General features: G+C 40.0%; 1 protein-coding gene across 3 annotated transcripts in view; it reads right to left on the bottom strand.

The window, feature by feature from the left end:
* MUSK (muscle associated receptor tyrosine kinase) overlaps positions 1-17,536 on the bottom strand; it is a 70,608-nt gene extending 53,072 nt beyond the window's left edge. For all 3 annotated transcript variants that reach the window (XM_059657622.1, XM_059657623.1, XM_059657624.1), the window contains exons 1-5: positions 17,110-17,536; positions 6,047-6,173; positions 4,915-5,066; positions 4,382-4,509; positions 3,019-3,160 (exon numbers count right to left, since the gene is read on the bottom strand). In XM_059657622.1, coding sequence (XP_059513605.1) covers positions 3,019-3,160; positions 4,382-4,509; positions 4,915-5,066; positions 6,047-6,173; positions 17,110-17,188 — 628 coding nt within the window. In that variant the 5' untranslated portion in view covers positions 17,189-17,536. The remainder of the gene's footprint in view (positions 1-3,018; positions 3,161-4,381; positions 4,510-4,914; positions 5,067-6,046; positions 6,174-17,109) is intronic.
* Between the last annotated feature and the right edge of the window lie 6,052 nt (positions 17,537-23,588).

The raw sequence follows: 23,588 nt of genomic DNA, 5'->3' as shown, positions 1-23,588 counted from the left end.
TTCTGGACAGTCTCACACATGATTATGTTCTTTAATGGAACAGACAGCATTCAACATTACTTAGTTTCTTAGACACTTCTATCTGTGCAGCCTTGAGTTCGTTATCCTCTCTGTTCCTCAGTTTCCTAAAATAGCACAATGATAAACCTTTGTCACAGACCATTAGTGTGGATTAAATAAAATAATCCACATAAGGCATTTAGTATTTTTAAGTGCTAGACATCCATTGCCCCTCCTTTTAGAAAAACATCCATGTTTGACCATGCTTGAGGTAGAGTTCCATCAGTAATTTTGCATGTCACGGTCTGAACCTTGTAAGATAAGATGGGAGGGTAGAATATCTTTGTCTTGCCATTCCAGAGACACACCAACTGAGGATGGCAATCCAGAAAGGGAGCTTTGCTTCTATGTTGAAGGGTGAACACACTGTACCAAATCCACGGCCTGGCCTGCATATCCTCATTAGAAGCTAGCAATGGTGAACAAAGCTCTATCTTTTCCTACTCACTTGGAATAAGTGTAGCTCAGAATCCAATGGCACTGTGGAGTTCTCCTTCTAATTTGCTCGAACTAATTTTCAGAGTTAATGACACAACATGTAGCAAATGCTCATCTGCCCTGACTGACCATGGCCCAGATTCATCTTCGGCCCTCACCATTGCCAACCTAGGAGGTATTTGCAGGCACTTTTGAGATTCTTCTCAGTTGCATTTTCACCTGTTCTGAGTAGTTGGCTGAATTGGCCCTTTCTTCAAGTAGGTTATGTTGCATTATATCTTGTGGAAATGCCTCAACTATTTCTTTAAGTGGAAGCCAACTTTTCAGATCTTCAAGAACCAAAACAGATTTGCTGTAATTTTTATGTTCTAATTATAGTCAATGCCATTAATAATGCTTATTATGTACCAGCATCTTTGCTAAGCATGTCACAAATTTTCATGTATATCGGCTATTTGGATAGGGACTAGGATGGAGTAGAAATTAGACATGTGTGATAAAATGATCATTTTGCCTGCTGTTAGAGTAACTTTAAATAATGTGATCAACTCTCAACACTAGCAAGTTTAAGAAAACCTCCAGCATATATTAACTGTTAAAGAAATGAGCATGACCATTTAAATGTTAGGAAGAAAGAAAAGAGTATTCAGTTTTAATGATAAGCATGATACAAAATTAAATGGCAAGGTAGGACTAAATGGTGTAATTGAACTCCAATAACTGAGATTTTTAATAATTTTCTCTAGCCAAAGTCAAAGTAAATCATTTCAATATCTATGAAGATAGTGACCTAAAAAATAGTATCATGTATATATATAAAAACCAAGCGACCAGAATGGTCGCTATAACACACACTGCAGCCAGCCAACTGGCCCAATAGGGGGTGGGGCCCTCCGGCCAACCTCCTGAGGCCCCTCCCCTAAGCTGGCCTGGCCCTGATGGGCCCAGATCAGGGAAAGCTGGCCGGACCCCACCCAGGCATGAATTCGTGCACTGGGCCTCTAGTATATTATAATGTAGAAGCTCATATATTGGTGAGGAAAATCTTTATGATAGTGTATACAAATGGATAACATTAATCTGCATCATTACACATATAGTTCAAGCAAACACTGAATCCAGGCAGATATTCAATGTGTCAAAGTGTGCAACTGAATGTGTTTGTATGCTTATTTTTCACTGTATAATTAACATCAACTGATTGTTGCATACTGAGCTTTATTAGCATTGATGATTTAGAAAATATTAAATTATAGCAACTAGGCTGAAAATACATCCTTTTTTACATCTGACAGTCACCATTCTCAACAACTGCATTTATTTTCATGAGGAATTCATAAAAATTTTGAGCAGTTGATGCAATAACATAATAAACATGTTATCTCAAGTAGAAGTAAATGTGGGAAGTGAGATCACTAGAGCTGTGAGAGGAAGATCTAGCTGGGAAATAAAAATCTTAAAGGAGCTAATAATAGCAAACTATATGATTGAGAAGGAGGAGATGTAGGAATGATTAAATTTTGGATTAAGGGTAGGATAAAACCAAAGTAAGCTGTGGGGAATCCTAAACGTCATCCCTAATTGAACTGGAATATAATTGTACCAAGTATATGATAGTTCAATTACTGTGTCAATCAGATAAGAAAAAAGCAGAAAAATAGGTGATGATTCTTAGTCAATATTTACTGTTTTCAAAAGGCCACACATGATAAATATTATCAACGCCTCACTGAATACAACAAACTCCACTGTACAAATGAGAAAACTGGGAACCAGAGAGGTCAACTCAATAGCTTGTAACAGGAAGAGGTGGGAAGGATTTTGTATTCACTTCGCTCACCTAGCACAGATGTGCTGGTGGCTTCTATTTTTAAGCAACATGTGCTGTAATTTTAGGTCAAGAAGGATCCAACGACCAAATGGATAAAACATCTAGCCCTATGTGAATTCTGATTTCTCAGTGAAGAACTTTCACAGAGAGTTGTTGAATTAGTTGATTATAGAACATATAAATATGAAAAAATACTTTAACAATGTATCTCCTAGAAGTAGGACTGTTTTTGCTTATACGTTCTGAGCATTTTTTTTCAATGCTTTGTAACAATACAGTTTGAAAAAAAACCATTATTTTCTTTTGGTAACATTTTCAAAGTCATGTCTACATACTGCAAAAGATCAAATGTCTTCAAATTTATTAACTAGGAAGACTTGTCCATGCCAGTCAGACATTCCAAAGCAGTGTCCTTTAGTTTTAGTGTCATAGTGAATTTAATTTGTTTTGGTCAAAATTACCTGTGATTGTAGGCAATAGATGAAATATGACCTATTATTCCAATGAAATTTTCTTTCTTTTTTTTAGTTATTCCTTTCACAGTCTTGATCTTAGAGTCTAATATCTGGAACAGTTGAGGGAACTAAACTACCTACACCTCTACTTTTGCCAGCTACATACAATAGAGCCTTCACAGCAGAACTTGAGGCCTCTTGATAACACGCAGAGGAAGGAATGCAGCTCCTTACCCTCAACTTCCAGCTTCACCAATTTGGAATATGCCGTCCCGAGGCTGTTTTTTGCCACACATCGATAATGTCCTGCATCTTCCTTTTGCACATTATGAATCCTTAAACTCCCAGATTCAAGAACTGCAATGCGGGAATTTTCCTGCCAGGGATAAGGACATGAATTTTAAAAGGCCCATGGCTCTATCAAGGACACATTTGCCACATTTCATCAAGTTATTTTCATCACTGTTATCATCAAGAATATCATTTTGAACATTTGTATTTGGCACTTACAATGTATAATATTCGATAGTAAATGAGATAGTATAAGATTACCTAAATTAACCTTATAATCATCCCATAAGATTAGTTTATTTTTATTTTCTTTCATCACACAATTATACCAAGGCTTATTTGATTTCCTAAAAACCATACCCAAGTCTTTTTGATTAAAAGCATTGCTTTTTACTACCTTATTTACTGAACACTCTATGTAGTATCCTTAAGGGAATATAGGTCCTTTGAAAAAACATGGTAAGTTCTACAAATAATGCAAAAATTGGTTTTTGAAGTTAAAATATTACTTTATCTTCTCTTCTAGGACTCTAAATTCAGTAACATATATAGAGCCACACCTTGCTTTTATTGTTGGAAATGCACCAGTATTTATAGCAAAAGGAAAGCCAGAGGAGCATATATAGATTACCACAAAATATTTAACATTTTGTGTTTTATTTTAAATTCTAAAAAAGCTAATTAATTTGAATTATTTGACATATATATGAATCCCCTATGGGATATTCTATTATGTTGGTGTAAGATATGATACAAAAGCCGTACCAAGTAAGCATGCGAATAATACCTTTTGACTAATAACTTTTGACTACTCTTTGTGATTGGGGTATTTGTCAAGATGTTTGCTTGTTCACCAGACTTGAGTCTTCATGCTCTAACTTCACTCCAGAGTGTTCTCATTCCTTTTCTCCCAAACCTCATTTCTCTCTCTCCTCCCAGAAACTGTTCGTCGGGTCTAAAGCTTGGATTTTAGTTCCATCTTTTTTATTTTGTAAGTCTCTGTGATCCAGTGTTGAAAAATAAATGTTCAACCAACCAACAAAAAAGCCTCTAGCTTTGCTTTTGCTTTGCCTCCTTTTTCCTCCCTGACACTATAGGTACCCATCTCATTTTCCCCTAGCCAGCCCCAGCTGGATTGCCTTAAAATTTGCATATAAAGGAACAGATATGTTTAAGTTTGGTTAAAATGCTGTATGTGGAAAAAAAATCTTATAATCAAAGTTTGTAAGTTTGTAATGGACTTTGCTATGGATTTTTGTGTTTGAAAATATGTTTATATACATGCTTTAACATAATAATCACTTACCCTGAGAGCACTATCTCCTTTAATCCATGACACCGATGGTTTGGGATTGCCCATTGTAGTACATGGTAGAACTGCCTTTAATCCTTCTATTATTTTTACATTTATGGGAGGACGAGTTATTTTCGGTTCTAAAGGGAAACAAACATTCAAAATTAACAAGGCAAGAAAATGGAGAGTACCGGGACTAAGAGACTTGCCTTTAGGGTTGTGTTTGATGGCAGGAATAAGAGGTGTGGAATTAACTGTCTCAAGGTTGTGTTTTGAACTTGAACTTGTCTAAGTTCTGAACCTCTAGTTATGGGAAGCTTTATTTACCACCTGTTCCAAATGTTAAAATCAGTAGATGAAACCAAAGAACTTGTAAGCATATATGCATAACCCATGGACACAGACAATAGGATGCTGAAGGCCTGGGGCAGAGGGTGTGGGCAGGCTATGAGGGGTCAATGGGAGAAAAAGGGTACATCTGTAAAACTTTCAACATTAAAGATTTATAAAAATTAAATCAATAGATGATTATCTTTCTCACTCACTCATCTTCACTTGCAGGGCCCCGCAGCTCTCCGCAGCTCCTCCCACGCCATTGTCAGCGATGCAGCAGTAAATGCCGTCATCACTATCTTCCACACTCAGGATGGTGAGGAGCTGCCCGTTCTCCCGAATGCTGTACCGGGTGTCGAAGAGCCTGCAGGTCACAGGGGAAAATGCCAGGTTAGAGCCTCACCTGTGATTTTTGGGCTACGGTGAACTGATCAGAAAGATAACTTGTCAATTAGAAAGTAGATTGAAGGTCAGAGGAAACTTGAGTGTCTTCTGAATAATAAAATAATCTTATTTAGTAATATAAAGCTAACATTATATTCTAATCTTTGCTGGGCTCCAATAATCAAAGCACTATTGAGTCCTTCAAAAATGGGGATGTCTACTGATAAGATGAAAGGTAAAATTTACTTTATTCAGGAAAGTATATTATTACCAAGATAGAGTCATGCCCTGACCGGTTTGGCTCAGTGGTGGAGCGTTGGCCTGTGGACTGAAGGGTCCCAGGTTTGATTCCGGTCAAGGGCATGTACCTTGGTTGCGGGCACATCCCCAGTGGGGGGTGTGCAGGAGGCAGCTGATCGATGTCTCTCTCTCATCGATGTTTCTAACTCTCTATCCCTCTCCCCTCCTCTCTGTGGAAAAATCAATAAAATATATTTAAAAAAAAGATATAGAGTCATATTCCCACAATTACTGGGAAATAGCAGCTGGATAATGAAAACACAGACACACACACACAGACACACACACACACACAAATACACAAATGTAACTAGCAGAAAGGGTTAAATATTTACATAAGTAAATTAACTGAGTATTTATGCATTCATTAAGCGAATATTTGGTGACTGCTCAGCATGTGCCAGGCATAGTTCTAGTTCTTTGGGATTCAAGGAAGCAAATAGTCCCAACTTTCCCATGTCAATTAAATCACTATTTTGCTTTGAGCAATTCCCTTAACCTCACTGAAGTTCAGATCTAACATTTATAAAAGGAGGACATTTGCATTTTACATGTCATAGAAGGCGAACTTTAACACTTCCAAGAGCTGTGGTTGCATTCATGTCAAGATATATTGCAAGGCGGTATTGGCATTCTTGCCAGAAAAGTCAGAATACTTACTTGATGAGAATTTTATTCCTAGTCCAGGAAATTTCAGGCTGGGGATACGATTCCACTGCACACATGAAAGTAGCCACTTCTTCAACTAGGGCATCCACTGTTTCCAGAGGAGTGGTGATGACAGGAGCTAACAGGAGAGGAGAAATAACGTGAGAGCTGTATGCTAACCTCTGTAAGTAGTCAGAGACCATCACATACCCGAATAAGAATTATATTTTTGCATAGCAGAAATTTGCCAAAAGGAAGGAAAATTTTATCTAGAGAATTTTGTTTTACTTCCAAACTAGGTATTTGAGAATCAAAAAAAGAAGGCTCTGAAGAGAATAGGGTCATGTCCAGGTTTTATAAAGCTCAAAGGTGTATAATTTGGGTGCCCTCTTTAAGGAAGAATATATCAAATTATGAATATAAAATGTCAGTGGCCACTTCAACACCAGTCAACTAGAACGGAAGTATAACTGAAGGGAAGTCAGAGTGGAAAGAGATGGCAATGTTAACAATTGTTTAAAAATAATTTTCTCCACATTTTATAAAAAATACCTTTACCTGAACACATTCCTAGAGTCCACTGAGGGTCTTAGAAGGGGCTCATGAGAATAAGAGACTCTGAAGTTTAAGCTTCATCTGATTTATAGGGAATTCACATCTGCATATGACTAGATTAGAAAAACTCCATAATACAAGATATATAACACAAATTTTTAATAATGGGCAAAGGATCTTAATAGACATTTTCCCAAAGAATGTGTACAAATGGACAATAATAGCATGAAAAGATGCTCATCATCATTAGCTATTAAGGAAATGCAAATCAAACCACAATAAGATACCACTTCACACCCTATAGAATGGCTATACTCAAAAAGAAATAAACAACAAATGTTGGTAAGGACATGGAGAAATTAGAATATTTGTGTATTGTTGGTTGGAATATAAAATGGTACAACCACTGAACAACAGTATGGTGGTTCCTCAAAACATTAAACATGTAATTATTCTATGACCCAGCAATTTCACACCTCAGAAAATTGAAAGCAGGAACTCAAGTAGATTTTTGTACGCTCATTTTAATAATAGCATTACACACAATAACCAAAAGGTGGAAGCAACCGAAGTATCTGCCAGCAAATTAACAGGTAAACAAAATGTAATTTATTCAATACCATTTAACAATAAAAATAAATGAAGTATGATACATGTTACAGCATAGACAGACCTTGGAAACAATAAGCTAAGTGGAAAAAAAAGCCGGTCACAAGGACAACATATTATACAATTCCATTTCTATGAAATGTCCAGAGTAGACAAATCTATAGAGCCAGAAAATATATTCGTGGTTGCTTAGGCCTGAGGGAGAGGGTGGAGTGACTAGGGATAATGACTAGAAGCAAAAAGATGTGTCTTGTAAGGACCCACGATCTAGATGACAAGGTAGGATAGATACATAAGGTGATCAGCTATAATAATCAGTTATACCCGGTCTCCTGATGTGATTATCAATAGCGCCCCCTTTACTCCCAAATTACCTGAGTTAGGACCATAAATTATATGGTCATTTTAGTTGAAACACAAGGTGCCTATGAAAACACAGTAAGCAGTGAGAACATGTGGGGTAGTTGGTGACAGCTTCAGGAAACACCAAGAACTGGTACATTGGCCATAAAAGACACACCTACTTTATCTAAATAACCTTATTTTTCCAAACTCAAAGGCAAACTTGAGAGTGAAGAAAAATGGAAAATGTTAGTTGGGAGTATCTCACTTAGCTCATATCTCCCTTGTTAATATTACTCTTTTCTTAAAATCGTGTTTGAGCATCATGTCCTCCCTATTTCCCTGATTTGTTAGAGCCAAATGCCCTTTTCTTTAACCTTAGTTCACCCTGTATATGTCACTCTTATAGGTCTTGTCACATGGACACTATTAAAATAATCTGTTTGTCTTTGTTCCACTCAATTATAAAAACCTTGAGCTTTAGGTCAGGGACCATGTCTTAGAGCTCTTTCTCTTCTCAGGGTTAGCATACTTACTGATGTATTATTTAAATGAGCCAGACTATATTTCTGAGGCCTTATAAAAGGCATATATTTTTATTTTATTTTATTTATTTATTTTTTAAAAATATATTTTATTGATTTTTTACAGAGAGGAAGGGAGAGGGATAGAGAGTTAGAAACATCAATGAGAGAGAAACATTGATCAGCCCCCGCAATCAAGGTACATGCCCTTGACTGGAATCGAACCTGGGACCCTTGAGTCTGCAGGCTGACACTCTATCCACTGAGCCAAACCGGTTAGGGCAAAAGGCATATATTTTTAGAAGATTGAAAGAGTAGTTCAAACGAGAGAGCAGAATTTTTAGGTAAAATGACATATATAGGTATCACAGCCACTGTTTTCAAATTTTCAATTGAAATACCATTAAAATATACAGAATACAGTACAAAGAAATGAAAGGTATTAAAGAATAGTTAAGAAACATAAAATATAGATTGGCAGGCACTTCTAATGGAAAATAAAACAGAGGGAATGGCTGAGAAGCAATTTGTAAAGGGATACGTACCTGATCATTTTTCAAAATTGAAAAGAAAACATGAATATTCAGATGGAAAGTTATACCAAGTGCCAAGCCAGATAAAGAATAATAAATTCATCCCTAGATATATTGGATTCAATCTATAAAAAATTAAAGATAGAAAATCTTAAACTCTACTAGAAAGAAAAGATCTATCACCTTAATAGAAATGCCAGTTAGGCTGACATGAGGTTATTCGGCAACAGTTGATACCAAAAATGCAATGGATTAATACTTCTAAAGGGATGAGATAAAATAACTATTAGCCTGGAATTCTATAGTCAACTTACATAATAATTTTAAAATGAAGATAAAGTAAAGACAGGAAAATACTAAAATTGTTTACCACTCATAGACCTTCTGTGAAACAGTCGGTGAAGTATATAAACTCAGTAAGAAATAATTTGTACCCAAAAGAAAGGGATGAGAGATGACAGTAGTAAGCAAGGATGGTGGTAAAATATGATTCCAATTTTAATTCACTATGGAATATTTGAAAAGTAAACCACTAATATTTGTGTTTATAAAAGAATGAAATTAAAATTATAGATAAACAATTATAAGATGAAAGTTCAGGGAAGAAGGTCAGTGGATAGTTAAAATATGTTAAACTCATTACCATAAAGAGGAAGATGGCAGCAATACTGAGTAACTGCAGACATGGGGAGAAAAATGTATAGTTGAATGCATGTGTTAAAATTTTATCACTGTTTTGTTTGTTTATTTTGTTTCTTTGATTTCACATGTAAGTGTAATCATATGGTACCCATATCTAAAAAACAAAATAAATGAATAAACAAACTCCTAGATCCAGAGAAGGTACAGATGGAAGCCACATGACAGGGGTTGGGGGGATGGGCAAGATAGTGGAAGGGATGAAGAAGTACAGATTGCTAGTTATAAAAATAGCACAGGGGTGTGAGTACAGCACAAGGAATATAGTACAGAGATTATTAATGGTTACCACTAAAAGAATAGATGCAAAACCAAACTTCCAAAGCAGCAGGGGAAAAGGAGGGATTGAAGTGTTTTAATCAAAAGAAAAAGGAGGAGGAGGGAAGGAAAGAAGGAAAGAAGGAAAGGAAGGAAAGGAAGGAAAAAAAGAAGGAAAGAAAGAAGGGAGGGAGGGAGGGAGGGAAGGAACCAGGATAAGTAAGCCAAGAAAATGCTTGGTTAACAGAAGACACAACATAAAGAAGAAGAGACATGCCTGAATATATTAGAAACCACAGTAAATGCCAGTGGTACAATGACCTATGAAAAGGTAGATATTGTCATATAGGATTTAAAAACACAAAAGCACACTCAAATAAATTAAAACAAAAATGTTAACATCAAAGAGAAGGAAAAATATGCAAACTAAATACTAAAAACAAAGTGATAGAACAGTACTAATATATGAAAAAATAGAATATAAAGTGATAAACATTTATCAAATGAAGAGAAGTACTACTTACTCATAAAAGGAACAATTCAGCAGGAAGATACAACAATCATGAAGCTTAATTATTTAAAAAATAAAGACTTAAAATAAAGCCAAAGCCAAACATTAAAATGAATTTACAGGCTCCTAAATTTTTAAAGAAACACACACACACACATATATCCTATCTAATGAAGATATAATATGCAAATTGACCATCACACCATCACAAATATGGTGGTGCCCATAGCCACAAGATGGCGGTGCCCAGTCCCCTCAGCCCCACCAGAGTCTCCAGTCCTTTCAGCCCCACTGGGGGTGGCAGGCCTGTGGTGTGGCTGGACCCACCCTCAGCCCCCCAGCCACCCAGGGCCAGACCAAGGCACAGGCAAGCCTTGGATGGCAGCTGCCCAGCCGCCCAAGGCCGCCCAAGACTCAGGTAACCAGGGCCAGCTGAGGCTTGCGCTGCCAGCAGTGGCAGCAGCAGAGGTGTGATGGGGGCGTTGCCTTCCCCTGATGGCTGGGTTGCCTCCTGCCCCTGAGGGCTCCCAGACTGTGAGCAGGCCAGACTGAGGGACCCCCCCTTCAGTCCATGAATTTTCATGCACTGGGCCTCTAGTACATGAGAATGGAAGAATGAATACCAAAATGTTAAAAGCATTTTCTTGTAGGTGTGAGCATAATTTTATATTTTTGGATTGCTGTGTCTTACAGTGTTACAAATGAATACATATTATCTTTGTAGCAAAAAGTTATAACAAATCTGAACCCTGCAGAAATGTTCATTTTCCAATGGAATGGAAGCAAACTTGTGATTGATAAATTTTTAAAAAGTCAATCTCTTAAGAAAAAAGTATATATTTTCTAAATGGGCAATAAATGAAATAATTGAGTGTATAATCACATAGATATTAAGAGATAAAAACAAAAAAATATTATATTAAGTTTGTGGAATGCAAGTAATGATGGGCCCAAAGGTTAATTGATAATATTGACTGCTTTCATTGTTTAAAGAGAAAGGCTACTGAGCAACCAGGCTAGCACAGGGTTTGAGTTCAAATCCCCACTGCATCCTTCCCTACCCCATCAAGTCACATAACTAGTGCCTCTTCAGCTAGAGATGGAGATGATAATAAAACCACCACATGGGCTTGTCATGAGGATTAAATAAATTAATATACGTAAAGCACTTAAAATCGTCCTTGGCCCACATGAAACCCTGTGCATTATTTGACTCTGTAATTTTTTTTAAATTTTTAAAAAATATATATTTTATTGATTTTTTACAGAGAGGAAGGGAGAGGGATAGAGAGCCAGAAACATCGATGAGAGAGAAACATCGATCAGCTGCCTCCTGCACACCCCCCACTGGGAATGCGCCCACAACCAAGGTACATGCCCTTGACCGGAATTGAACCTGGGACCCTTAAGTCTGCAGGCCGACACTCTATCCACTGAGCCAACTCGGCCAAGGCTTGACTCTGTAATTTTAAAACAGAAACCTGAACTGTTTAATTGTTCTCCTGGTCACTGGATTACATGCAGATTTACCATTAATATTTATTTCTGGGAAACTATCCCAAGAAAATAATCTCAAAACGGAAAGGTATGTAGATGACTTTGCACAAAACAGATTAATTGTACTAAATCTTACTAACTGTACAAAAGTGGGAGAAGAGTTAAACACATGGTTTTGTCTTCTAACTGTGGTCTGATGGAGCTGGCTTGAATTTTATGAGACAATTGTTAAATACAGACATTATTAAACACTAATTCATATACATTTATAATTGAATTATGTTAAAAACATAGTAATAATACTCAAAATGTATCACTTCCTAACTATTTTACTATTATCTATGTTCTTGAGGTTATTTACATCTAACTTTCTGTATGGTAGAAGTAGTATGTAAAGGCATGCTTTTGCACATCTCTTACCAATTCAGTGTTGGTAGCTTGAAATTAACTGTGGTTGGAATATTTACACTACAGAAATCAACAAATGCAGCAAATCAGGGCCTTTATCTTAGAGAAGCAGATATCTAACATATACCAGCAACTCTTATCTAACCAGAATGCTACTTATAGTCGCTGCAAATGGCATCTTGAGCAGTATTGATAATATAGAATGTGTGCATGATCTAGTGTATAGTAAAAGTGGCAGGAAGCAGAAGTGTATAAACAATTTTATTATGATACATATTTTAAAGGATATGTAGAAAAAATGGAATAAAATATTATGTCATAATATAAATATAAAACCAGATAGCATTATCATTCTCATTTGCAGATGAGAAATAATGGAGGCTATGAATGGTTAAATAACTTTTCTAAACTTAACAAAAGTGCAAATTGATAGAGGTGAATTTCAAGGTTAAAATTGGTGTAATGTTCCCATCTTTTAACTCTAAACCATACCATGTCTTCATGTCTTCAGCATAGTACTAGTTAGAGATTGGGAAGGGGTTGTAAGATTTACATCGGTATCAATTTCTTTCAGCAGAATATAGTTGGTTAAGTCCATTTTGTCCATATTCCAAAATTATCTAAACAAATCTGCTTTTAAAATTTTACTGACACTATCACATAGTTGTATTTAATGATACTTGTTGACTCAGCAGACTCTCTTGTTTACTTTCATTCTACTATTCAGCTTTCATCTCAGCCAGAGCCTGTTTAAAATAGAGCACTATTTCTTCCCTCAATACAAGGACCACATGAATAACAAATACATGACAATGAATACAACCCTTTCCGGGACCCAAAGAGTAACTTATCTTGAATACTAGCTTCTAGATGAGAAGGACATAATGTTAACCTTTCATGGGCTCTAGCACACTAGTCACTGACATACCAACTTCTGCCCGAGTAGTTGCTGATTAACGTGACCAAGTGATTGAGAAAACAAAGAAGTCAGGTGTATTTTCTCCCTTCTGTTTTAGTAAAATTTGTACTCAAACTTGGAAAATATTCAGGTTTTTCTAACATCATGAATACAGTATTATTTTATCAGTATGAGAAAACGCTTTGGGATTGGAAATTTTCCAAAGCCCCCAAAGAGAGTATGCAGTATTGCTCAACACTTGGCATATCTTGGAAACTAACACTTATTCTACTGGTGATGTAATAACATAAGTTTTTTAAAAATATATTTTATTGATTTTTTACAGAGAGGAAGGGAGAGGGATAGAGAGTTTAGAAACATCGATGAGAGAGAAATATCGATCAGCTGCCTCCTGCACACCTCCTACTGAGGATGTGCCCGCAACCAAGGTACATGCCCTTGACTGGAATCTAACCTGGGACCCTTCAGTCTGTAGGTCAATGCTCTATCCACTGAGCCAAACAAGTTAGGGCCATAAGTTATTTTTTATTATGATGCTTTGGAACTTCTAAAGTTTATTGATAATCTCAATCACTTATTAATGCTGTATCATTAATTCTTTGTCTCAGAATACACTCTTGGTCCTTCAGGAATGACATTGGACACAGGCAGGTAAGAGTTCTGGCTCAGCCCGTTAGAATTTCTTAAGTTGCTTCTCCTGAGGGCTTTCGTTTGGGTGAAGACTTGATCTCATAGGGATCCATATAAAATGTGCATGTACTCAGTAGTGACCCTTTTAACAGTCACTGGCAATCCTTAGCATAGCACCTAACATTATATGTTGAGCACTGGTAAACACTTCTCCAGGCCTTTAATGTCCTTATTTCACTTTCTTCATTATTCAACCTATACTCCATGGTGTGTTGCCATAGAATCGCAGCTCTCTTACTTTATAGTCGCTTAGTTGCACTGATCTTGGAGCACCAACCATGTGCTAATCCAGCAGCTGTCCTTGCAGCTCCTATGTTCATATCTGATTGTCAGATAAAGTGAAACCATGGTGCAGGTCAGAGCCACATAAAGGTGCTGTCCCCAGCCCCAGCTGGATTCTCAGCATGGTCCAGGTAGTCCTACATTCTCTGGTCCACTCCACTCATCTTCCTGAGTGGAACCACTTCCTTTGGGTCCTCTACTCCCTTGTCACTTTCCCCCAATGACCACCAAGTCCTGTTTCATTGCAAAGTTGCCTATTTCACCTTTGGAAATAGGGTAGAAATCTTGACATTTCTGCCTTTTCTTTCTGTTCTTTGAGGTCAGTAATATCTAAAGCAACTTGTGTTTTCCCAAACATGCAATGAGTTACTTGTACAATGCACGTCACTATTAAACATTCATCCAGGACTTAGTGTCCTGGATTTCAATGACAGCTGTGCCCACTCTGAATTAGTCATATGTTGGATCTGTGAATCCTATCCCTGTATACATTCGATTTAGAAGAGGAGGTTTCTCAAATATCTCTAAAGCAGCGGTTCTCAACCTGTGGGTCGCGACCCCTTTGGGGGTCAAACGACCCTTTCACAGGGGTTGCCTAAGACCATCGGAAAACACATATATAATTACATATTGTTTTTGTGATTAATCACTATGCTTTAATTATGTTCAATTTGTAACAATGAAATTAGGGGTCACCACAACATGAGGAACTGTATTAAAGGGTTGCGGCATTAGGAAGGTTGAGAACCACTGCAAAGCAACTACCCAGACTCAAAAATTTCTAATTATGCTAGTCAATGGGGTAATATTAAAAACGGAGTGTAAACAGTAGCTCTTTGTGCATGTTACCCAAATTCAGTGCTGCTTACGTAAATTCCTGTACTCCCACCATTTAAATTCTGCTGTGCACTTAATACTTCATGAGAAAGCATTAAATATTTTTGAAGTATGTGGTTAAGGTGAGCAATTCAGTGAAACATTGGCTACTTTCAACATGATGGTTTGTAAAGTTCTCCTACTTGTGGGTTATGATATTGAGTTCATCATTGAAAGTATCACTAGTCAACATGATTTAGAAAGGTAGTGACTTTTTTTCTTGTCTTTGAATGTTAGGAATCTTGGTTAACCTGAAACCAAACAATAAGCTATTAATTCTACAAAGATGGTTATTAATTTTATTGAGAAAATGGCATGCTGACAGAAAAGAATCCACTGAATACCCTTGCACTATTTTAAATCTGTCAGTCTATTTTGTAAAATACTATTGGGCAGAGTCCCTGATTAATTCATGATAAGGGCTTAGGAAAAATGGATTCAATCTAAAAACCTTTCTTAAAAGTTGCTTTCTGCCAAGAAAAAAAGTATCAACTATGAAATAGTTTATGTAGAATATTTTTATTATGTTAAATAATATTAAAATAATAGCACATTATTGTATTTTGTTTGTACCAACATATTCTAGGCATTTCAACATTTATAATTTTAGGGGCTGTGTTTTCATGATAATGTTTATTCTTAGAACTAGGGTAGTAGTTAATGTATCTTTGCTCTGCTAGACTTGGTGTTTTTGACTAAGGTTGATATTTTGAAGTTTTCAAAATAGAGATAGTGTGAACTAAGGGCTTTACCCGTAAAATTTGGAAACTGAAAATCATTTCTTTCTAAAATATAAATTAGGAGTTGCTCATATAAGGAAGTCGGAGATTTTTTTGTGTGTGCACCAAATTCTAATATGAACCATCAAAATCAATTGTCCTGCTTCTTATAATAATGAATTTTACTAAATTTTAGCATTCCACCATGTCATTCTATATAACTTTGGAGTTTAGAATAGCACAGATAAGACATAATCCATAAGTCCTAACATCCAGGTGCTGTCTTACCAAACATCCGTTGTATGATCAGGAAGTATTAAAATAATCTGCAGCCGATGTTAAATCTTTCTGGCTATTATTAGCTATTTGAAAAGATCGAGGTTCTCTTTTATCTGGAGATACCTCAACGTATTAGTTGGCGAGTAAATGTTTAAAATGCATTTGAAAGTATCATTCTGCTTATGTAAAATAGAAAACAAAACAAGTATATGAAATCAGGCTGTGAAAAAAGCTGTATCTTATTAGCATGTGGATCTTAACATTGTGGCTCCAGAAATGTTAGTGAAACACAAAATCTAAAGCTACATTTCCCATCTACATACCGATACTACCTTCACTTATCTATACAATGCAAGTGTATCCAATTCTTTGATAAAGTGATATATAAAGGGAAAATAATTAATTTGAGAGTGTCATAAAGCACAGAAGTCTTTTTATGCTACTGTAATACATGTAATTTGAAAAATCTTTAATTGATACCATTCAATCCATTTTCTCATGTGTTTATAAAAAGATTTCAATGCAGCCCTCAGTCCCTTTGCAAATCACAGATTTTTCCAGTCTTTCTTCCTGATTTGAAATTCACTAGTCTAAGTTTCATAATACCCTGGCCAGAACCCATATCACTGTGGACATTCTTGCTACTGCAACAGGTGTTTGTCAGTTTCTTAAGTTGCTTTCCTTTCCCCTGAGGTGGTGTTATTTCCGGTACATTCCAAAGGCTCTGAAAAAAACGTTCACAGTCTCTTGCCAAGCCAAATCATGACTCGGCCTCAAAGTTATTGAGAATCCATTGTCTTTAAGCTTTTATTAAGTAGGAAAATTGTGTGTATCTTTCTCTAATTCTGATTTTTTTAGTAACTAAAATATTTAGGAAGTGTTTTGTAAAATTAAAAGTGAAAATGGAAATGATTTTTTTCATTCAGAAGTGAACACTCTGGATGTCTGGGAGTAGGGTTGATTATATTCCAGAGTTAAAAGGTTTTCATCATCCATTTAGACCACCCTGAAGTTTGACATAAACATAAACAAAACGGATCTTGATAACGTGCAGTCTAAGCTTTCTACCTGCTAATGTTTCCTCTACGGGTGAGGGCTCTGCAGGCTAACGTTTTTACTGCAGACCTTAAGGCAAGGGAAGGATACGGGTAGAAAGGAGATCATCAATCAATTGCTTATTTATATAGCTTTCTGCTCTCCACACACCCCACTCCTACTTTACCAGCTAAAACCTAAGCCCACCATAATATGAATCGGTCGTGATCAGAGCACATGTGCGCGTGTGCGTACACACACACACACACACACACACACACACACACACAGTTTAGAACTATGACAAGGCAACAAGAAGATAAGAGTTTTCACACCAACCTTTTGGAAGTTTCTCAGTCCCGCTGAAGGCAACCAGGGTAAGAATATGTACCAGTGGAATGTTGACGAGCTCTCTCATGATTAATCCAGGCTCAGGCAGGAGAAAGTTTCTTCTGGACAATGCAAGGAGAATGCCCCACAGTTTACATTTTAAAGCATAGTTTGTTACAAAAGGGTCATCTGCTAATGACCGTTTGTGTCAGCAGCTCCACAGGCTCTAAGTATAATCAGGAATTCTCAGACTTGGCTGTAATGATGGACACGGCCAGCTGGTGAGTATCCACTTAGGCCAGCAATGCCAGTGTAGGGCTGGAGGAACAAGGCAAAGAAAATCCCTTTAGAATCCCTTTTAAGACAGTGGCAGAAGGACAATACCAGATGCCATTTCCAACCATCACTGTATTCTCTGAGGTATAGTTTGCCTGATCTTCTGATTCATCTCTCCACCTCACCTGAACTCACATCAGAGCCCTGGGTATATCTAATCGTGACTCCTCCCCCTCTCTCACACCACCTCCCACACCAACCCATTACCAATACCTACAGATTGTACCAACTCAGTATTCCTTGATTTCTTCCCCTTCTCGGATTCCAACTAGTGTCATGCTATTCCAACCTCTTTTTTCAGACATGCATCTTCTCTGAATGACAGTGATAGCCTCCTGCCTATTACCTCTGCCTTGTGTCTTACCATCCTCTAAAATCTTTTCAGATAGCCTCTCCTGTTCAAAGCCTTTAGTAGCTCCTCATCACATTAAAACATATTCAAACCTCCCTAATATTATGTAGGAGGCTTTGCTAGACTGCCTAGCTTGTCAGCCTCCTCATCTTTTATAATCCATCCCTACCTCTTATTTTAATACGTAGTAACCCACTGGTGGTTCCCTGTATGTACAGTTTTCTTGCCTCTATAAATTTCTCATGCAGTTTCAGTCTCTGGAATGCTTTTTCCCTCCTCTCCACCCAGTAAACACCTAGCTCAGCTTGATCTTCATCTCCTTCTGGGAGCCATCCCAATCCCCGAATTATGTATCTTCCCAAAGTTGGCTTAGTTTACCTCCTCTGGGCCTCCATAATATATTGCACACATCTCTATCATTGCACTTACTACATTGCTTTAAGATTTGTTTCCTCTTGCCCTAGTGGCATCCTCATTATTTGGCCTCATGAATCCACTGAGTTGGCAGCTGTGGGCTGTCAGCAAATTGCACTCTTTGCTTCAGGTTCTCCGAAGGTGCATCTCCAATAGCTTTTCAAATTGCCACTTGAGAATTACTTTTTCCTATTGAACAATAAGTCTTGGAGACTTTCCTATGTTAATATATACAGCACTACCTCATTATTTCTATTAGCTACGCTGTCTTCTAAATCATGGATATATGATGCTATATTTAACTACTTCCAAGCAGTGAGAGACCCAATTTCCCCACACTCTCATCAACACTTACTTTTGAATTTTTACTTTTAAATAAAATAAAATTGGTATTTCATTGTTTTAATTTATGTTTATTATAGTGAATACTGTTGGTAATGAGAATTTTTTATGTATTTATTGTTATTAATTTTTCTCTTCTATGGCTTTGTCTAGTTTCCTCTTAGGTCATTTTTCTTTTTATTATTAATTTATAGGAGATTCTTTAATACTCTGGATATAAATAATTTATATAATTTGTCTACATAGAATACCTCTACTACCTAGCTATAATGATTGGTTCAGAAGTGGGTTTATGGCTCAAGCTGGTCAGTCCAAGGTCTCCCTGGTATATTATTGGACCTACTGCAAAATATGGTCTTTCTTCTGAGATCACCACCTGAGGGCCAGGTGAACCAGGGCTGTTGGAGGCATTCATGCTCCATTAACAAGATTCAGTGTGCAAGTCCAGATCTATCATTTGGCATCCTTGTTATTTAAATTAATAAATCCTCTCCTTTTCTTTGCTCAGCTAATATTAGTTTGATTTTTTTAATTGCAATCAAAATAATCCTAATGTAATTTTAATAGAAGAGGTATCGATTTAATCAAATTTCTGCTCTGAGAATAGTCAACAAATGCCACATAGTTCATGGGAAATTTAGACACTAGCAGGATGAGCTCATTTTTTAAATGTGAGATTCAGGAATCAGAATGAACAGTGGCTAGCTCTCATTCCCATAAGTAGCACCAGGTAAAGCAAAGGGTTCTGGAAATTGGGCTTAGACTTGGGAGGTAAAGTTCAGCTCAGGATCAGGAGCAGCCATCAATAAAGGGAAGTTCAAGGCAAGCCAATCAAGGGGCCTCCTCATTCAAATGTCCAGGAGGAGGATGTGTGAGGGAGCACTCTCCGTCTCCTCCTTTCCCCCTAAAACATCAAATAAGCTATGGATGGTGCCCATTTTTAATCCAATAGAAACTATAGCCCCACCTGCATGGCTCAGTGTTGAGCATTGATCTATGAATCAGGAAGTCATAGTGGTTCAATTTCTGGTCAGGGCACATGCCCAGGTTGCGGACTCGATCACCAGTGTGGGCATGCAGGAGGTAGCCTATCAATTATTCTCTCTCAACATTGATGTTTCTATCTCTCCCTCTCCCTTCCTCTCTGAAATAAATAAAAACATATCTAATCTAATAAAAGAGAAACATGCAAATTGACCGTACCTTCACCACGCCCCCAAGCCACGCCCACCAGCCCATCAGAGTGACTATATGCAAATTAACCCAACCAAGATGGCGATCGGCAACCACAGAGCTGGAGCAAGCAGGAGGTTTGGTTGCCGAGGCGATGGAGGAAGCCAAGCTTCCTGCCTGCCTTGGCCGGCTGTGGCCTCCACTAAAGGCAGCAAAGTTTCAATTATAGAAGATAAATAAAACCCAGATACCTGCTTCCAGCCAGCCTCCACTGGGAGCTTGGGTGGCTGGGGGCTGTAGCCAGCCTGCAAACAGCCCTCAGCCCCTCACCCAGGCTGTCCAGGCACCCCAGGGGGGAACCCCACCCTGAAGGGGCTGTGTCCAGCCTGAAAACAGCCATCAGCCCCTCACCCAAACTGGCCACACCCTCAAGGAGTGAGGGTCCCTGCTGGGGGGCTTGACCAGCCTGCAAACAGCCATCAGCCCCTCACCCAGGCTGGACAGGCACTCCAACAGGGACCCCCACTCTGCAGGGGGTGTGGCCAGTCTGAAAATGGCCCTCAACCCCTCACCCAGGCTGGCCAGGCATCTCAGCGGGACCCCCACCCTGATCCGGGACACCCTTCAGGGCAAACCAGCCAGCTGCCACCCATGAACCAGGCATATAATTAAAGGGTAATATGCAAATTGACCCTAACAGCAGAACGACTGAAAATGACTGGTCACTATGACACACACTGGCCAACAGGGGGCAGACGCTCAATGCAGGAGCTGACCCCTGGTGGTCAGTGCACTCCCACGGGGGTGGGGGGGAGCTCTGCTCAGCCACAAGCCAAGCTGACTGCTGCCAATACAGTGGTGGTGTTGGGAGCCTCTCCCGCCTCCTCAGCAGCGCTAAGGATGTCCGACTACAGCTTAGGCCTGCTCCCCGCTGGCAAGTGGACAGCCCCCGAGGGCTCCTGGGCTGCCAGAGGGATGTCTGACTGCCAGCTTAGGCCAAACCCTCAGGGAGTGGGCCTAAGCCAGCAGGTGGTCATCCCCTGAGGGGTCCCAGACTGTAAGAGGACACAGGAGGGCTGAGTGACCCCCCTCTCCCCCGAGTGTACAAATTTTTGTGCACTGGGCCTCTAGTTTAATAATAAAAAAAGGAACTGGACCCTATAGACCCAGTGACCCCGGAAAATTATTCCCTACTTCAAATTTCACCGTGACCTGAGACTAAAGTGACCATAGTCCTCTTCAAAGCTAAGGGAGACAAAACTCTGTTGGGGGGAAATGAATCCAGAATTTGAGGGAGCGTGATGGTTCAAAATGAATCCCTGGCCAAGAGAAACTCATGGAGAGTGTTGCTTAGGCATGATCCCAAAATGTGGCAGCTGGAGGCTGTCAGCCAATTATGTTCCTTGCTGCAGTTTCTTGGAATTTGGCTATAAAATGGCCTTCTATCCTATAATATAAGCAAATCCATTTCTTATAATAGTAGGCTCAGTCAGCCACAGAGAGTGGAGACTGGGTGCTAGCCAATTATTTGACTTCCTTCTGGGCATATGGAAAGTATTTGGGTTGATGGTAAGTCTTCTTTTTAATAAATAAAATACAGTCAGCCATCAATTAAGCTTATCTTGCCACCTCTAGTCTCTGCTTCTTCTTCTCAGAAGCTGGCCAAGACCCTTGGGAAGTAGGCTCAGAGCAAGCAGTCCCATTCTGAGCCACATCTTGAACTAGACACCAGAATTCAGCTGCACAGCAGCTGATGAGACCAGCCCCACTTCTGCTGGAGTCAGCACATCGCCAAGTAAGCTGACCTGGTCTGCACCAGGCTCTCATACATCTGGTGAAGCTTGGCAAAGAGCCCCTTCTAATGATCACAAAGGGCAATGACCTAATTCTCTGCCTCACCGGTCAGCAGACAGTGGGGCAGAAATGCCACATGGTTTGCCCTTTCCGGAAAACTCCTGGGCAATCAGAAAGATATTGTGGGATTGTATCTTGAAAAAGGGATAGAAGCTCCCGCTAAATATTAGGATAGTGATTAGAGATGTATCAGTAATTTGGAGGCCTACAAATTGTAAAATTAGAGGGGCTCTTAAAAAAATGTTTGTCCAATGAATGAATAAATTATATTGAGTACCTATATAAACAATGGATCATAATGTCTGGTTATGGGGCAGATATTATACAATTACATAAATAATTAAATTATAACCTGGAGAGATATACTGTACTGTAATCCTATCTAATAAAAGAGAAAAATGGTAATTGGCGTACGACGATACCCTTTTCATTGGCTAATCAGGGCTATATGCAAATTAACTGCCAACTAAGATTGGCAGTTAACTGCCAACATAGGCGCAATGCTGGGAGGCGAAAGGGGAAGGAGGGAAGAAGCTGCCTGCCGCTGACTGCAATCGGAAACCCAGGTGGCAGCCAAGAGCCAGAGAACCGAGCTGCCTTTGCTCGGAGAAGCCAGGCCTCCTTTGCCGGCTTCTGTGATAAGAGAACCTGGCCGCCTTTGCCAGCCCTGGGCCAGTAATGGGAGAAGCTGGGTGGGGCAGGGAAGAGGCGGATGTCTGCCTGGCTTCTCAGATCACTGATCACCAGTGATGGGAGAACACCCAGAGGCGGGGCCAGAGGCCAGGCTGCATAGCTGCCTGGGGACACCATCTGGACCCCAGGGGCGATGCAGCCAGGCCCCAGAAGGAGACCCAGGGCCCGGGGCTGAGTTGCAGCTGTGGTACGCAATCCGGTGCCCAGGCTGAGGAGACCCAGGGCCCGGGGCTGCGTCAAAGCTGGGGCACGCCATCCGGTCCGGGGGTGATACAGCCAGGCCCCAGAAGGAGACCCAGGCACCAGGGCTGTATCGCTGCTGGGGCACGTGATCCAGTACCTGGGCTGAGGAGACCCAGAAGGAGACCCAGGGGCCTCGCAAGAGGAGAGTCTCCATGGTCAGATGGCATGGTGTCGGGACAGGAATAAAGACCCGAGGTGACTCAGATGCCTGGCCACAGGGTTAGACCAGCCAGCAGGGCCTTTCAGTTGGGACTGGGGTGGGGGTGGGGCGAGGGAGGCAAGCCGGAAATAGAGAATTACAACTCCCAGGAGGCTTAGCGGCCAGGGCCTGGGTGCCTGGCTGTGAAATCGGATGGGCTGTAGTTTCGCAAGCCACTTTAAACTAGAGGCTTGCAAGGTTGGAAGTTCTGCGTCGGGAGGCAGGGAGAAATGGAGCTGGAGCAGAGAGAGGGGTCCATGGCAGCTGTGGGCTTTGAGGAGTTCTCAGCACCTCCCGGCTGGGAGCTGGCGCTGCCTCCGCTGAAGGTGGTCACATCCTGGAGAGCGAGCTTGAGACCGAAGTGGAGTTCGTGTCTGGGGGTCTGGGCAGCTCCAGCCTCCAGGAGCGAGACGAAGAGGAGGAGGCAGCCTGAGGCCAGCAAGGGTGGCGCCAACAGGAACTCAATCGCAGGAAGTACCAGGCGCTGGATCGGCGCTGCAGGGAGATTGAGCAGGCGAAGGAGCGGGTCCTGAACAGGCTCCATCAGATGATATAGAGGATAACATGGAGACTCCAGCAGGAGCGGAGGTTCCTCATGAAGGTGCTGGACTCCTACGGTGACAACTACCGGGCCAGCCAGTTCACCATCTTACTGGAGGACGAGGGCAGCCAGGGCAGAGACGCCCCCAACCCAGGCAACGCTGAGAATGAGCCTCCAGAGAAAGAGGGGCTATCCCCGCCCAGGAGGACGCCAGCGCCCACAGAAGCCAGCAGCCCGGCCCCTGGCGAGGGGCCCAGCAGTTGGAAGAGGCGGCGAGTGCCATAGGAAGGGCACTGGGCAGGAGTCCCGCTGACTCCGGAGCTGGCCCCCGTGCAGATAAA

This window comes from Myotis daubentonii, chromosome 11 (assembly GCF_963259705.1).
Source record: "Myotis daubentonii chromosome 11, mMyoDau2.1, whole genome shotgun sequence".
In the NCBI taxonomy this organism is placed as follows: Eukaryota; Metazoa; Chordata; class Mammalia; order Chiroptera; family Vespertilionidae; genus Myotis; species Myotis daubentonii.
Note: the sequence above shows the minus strand (reverse complement) of the source record. Positions and strands in the feature narration are given on the sequence as shown.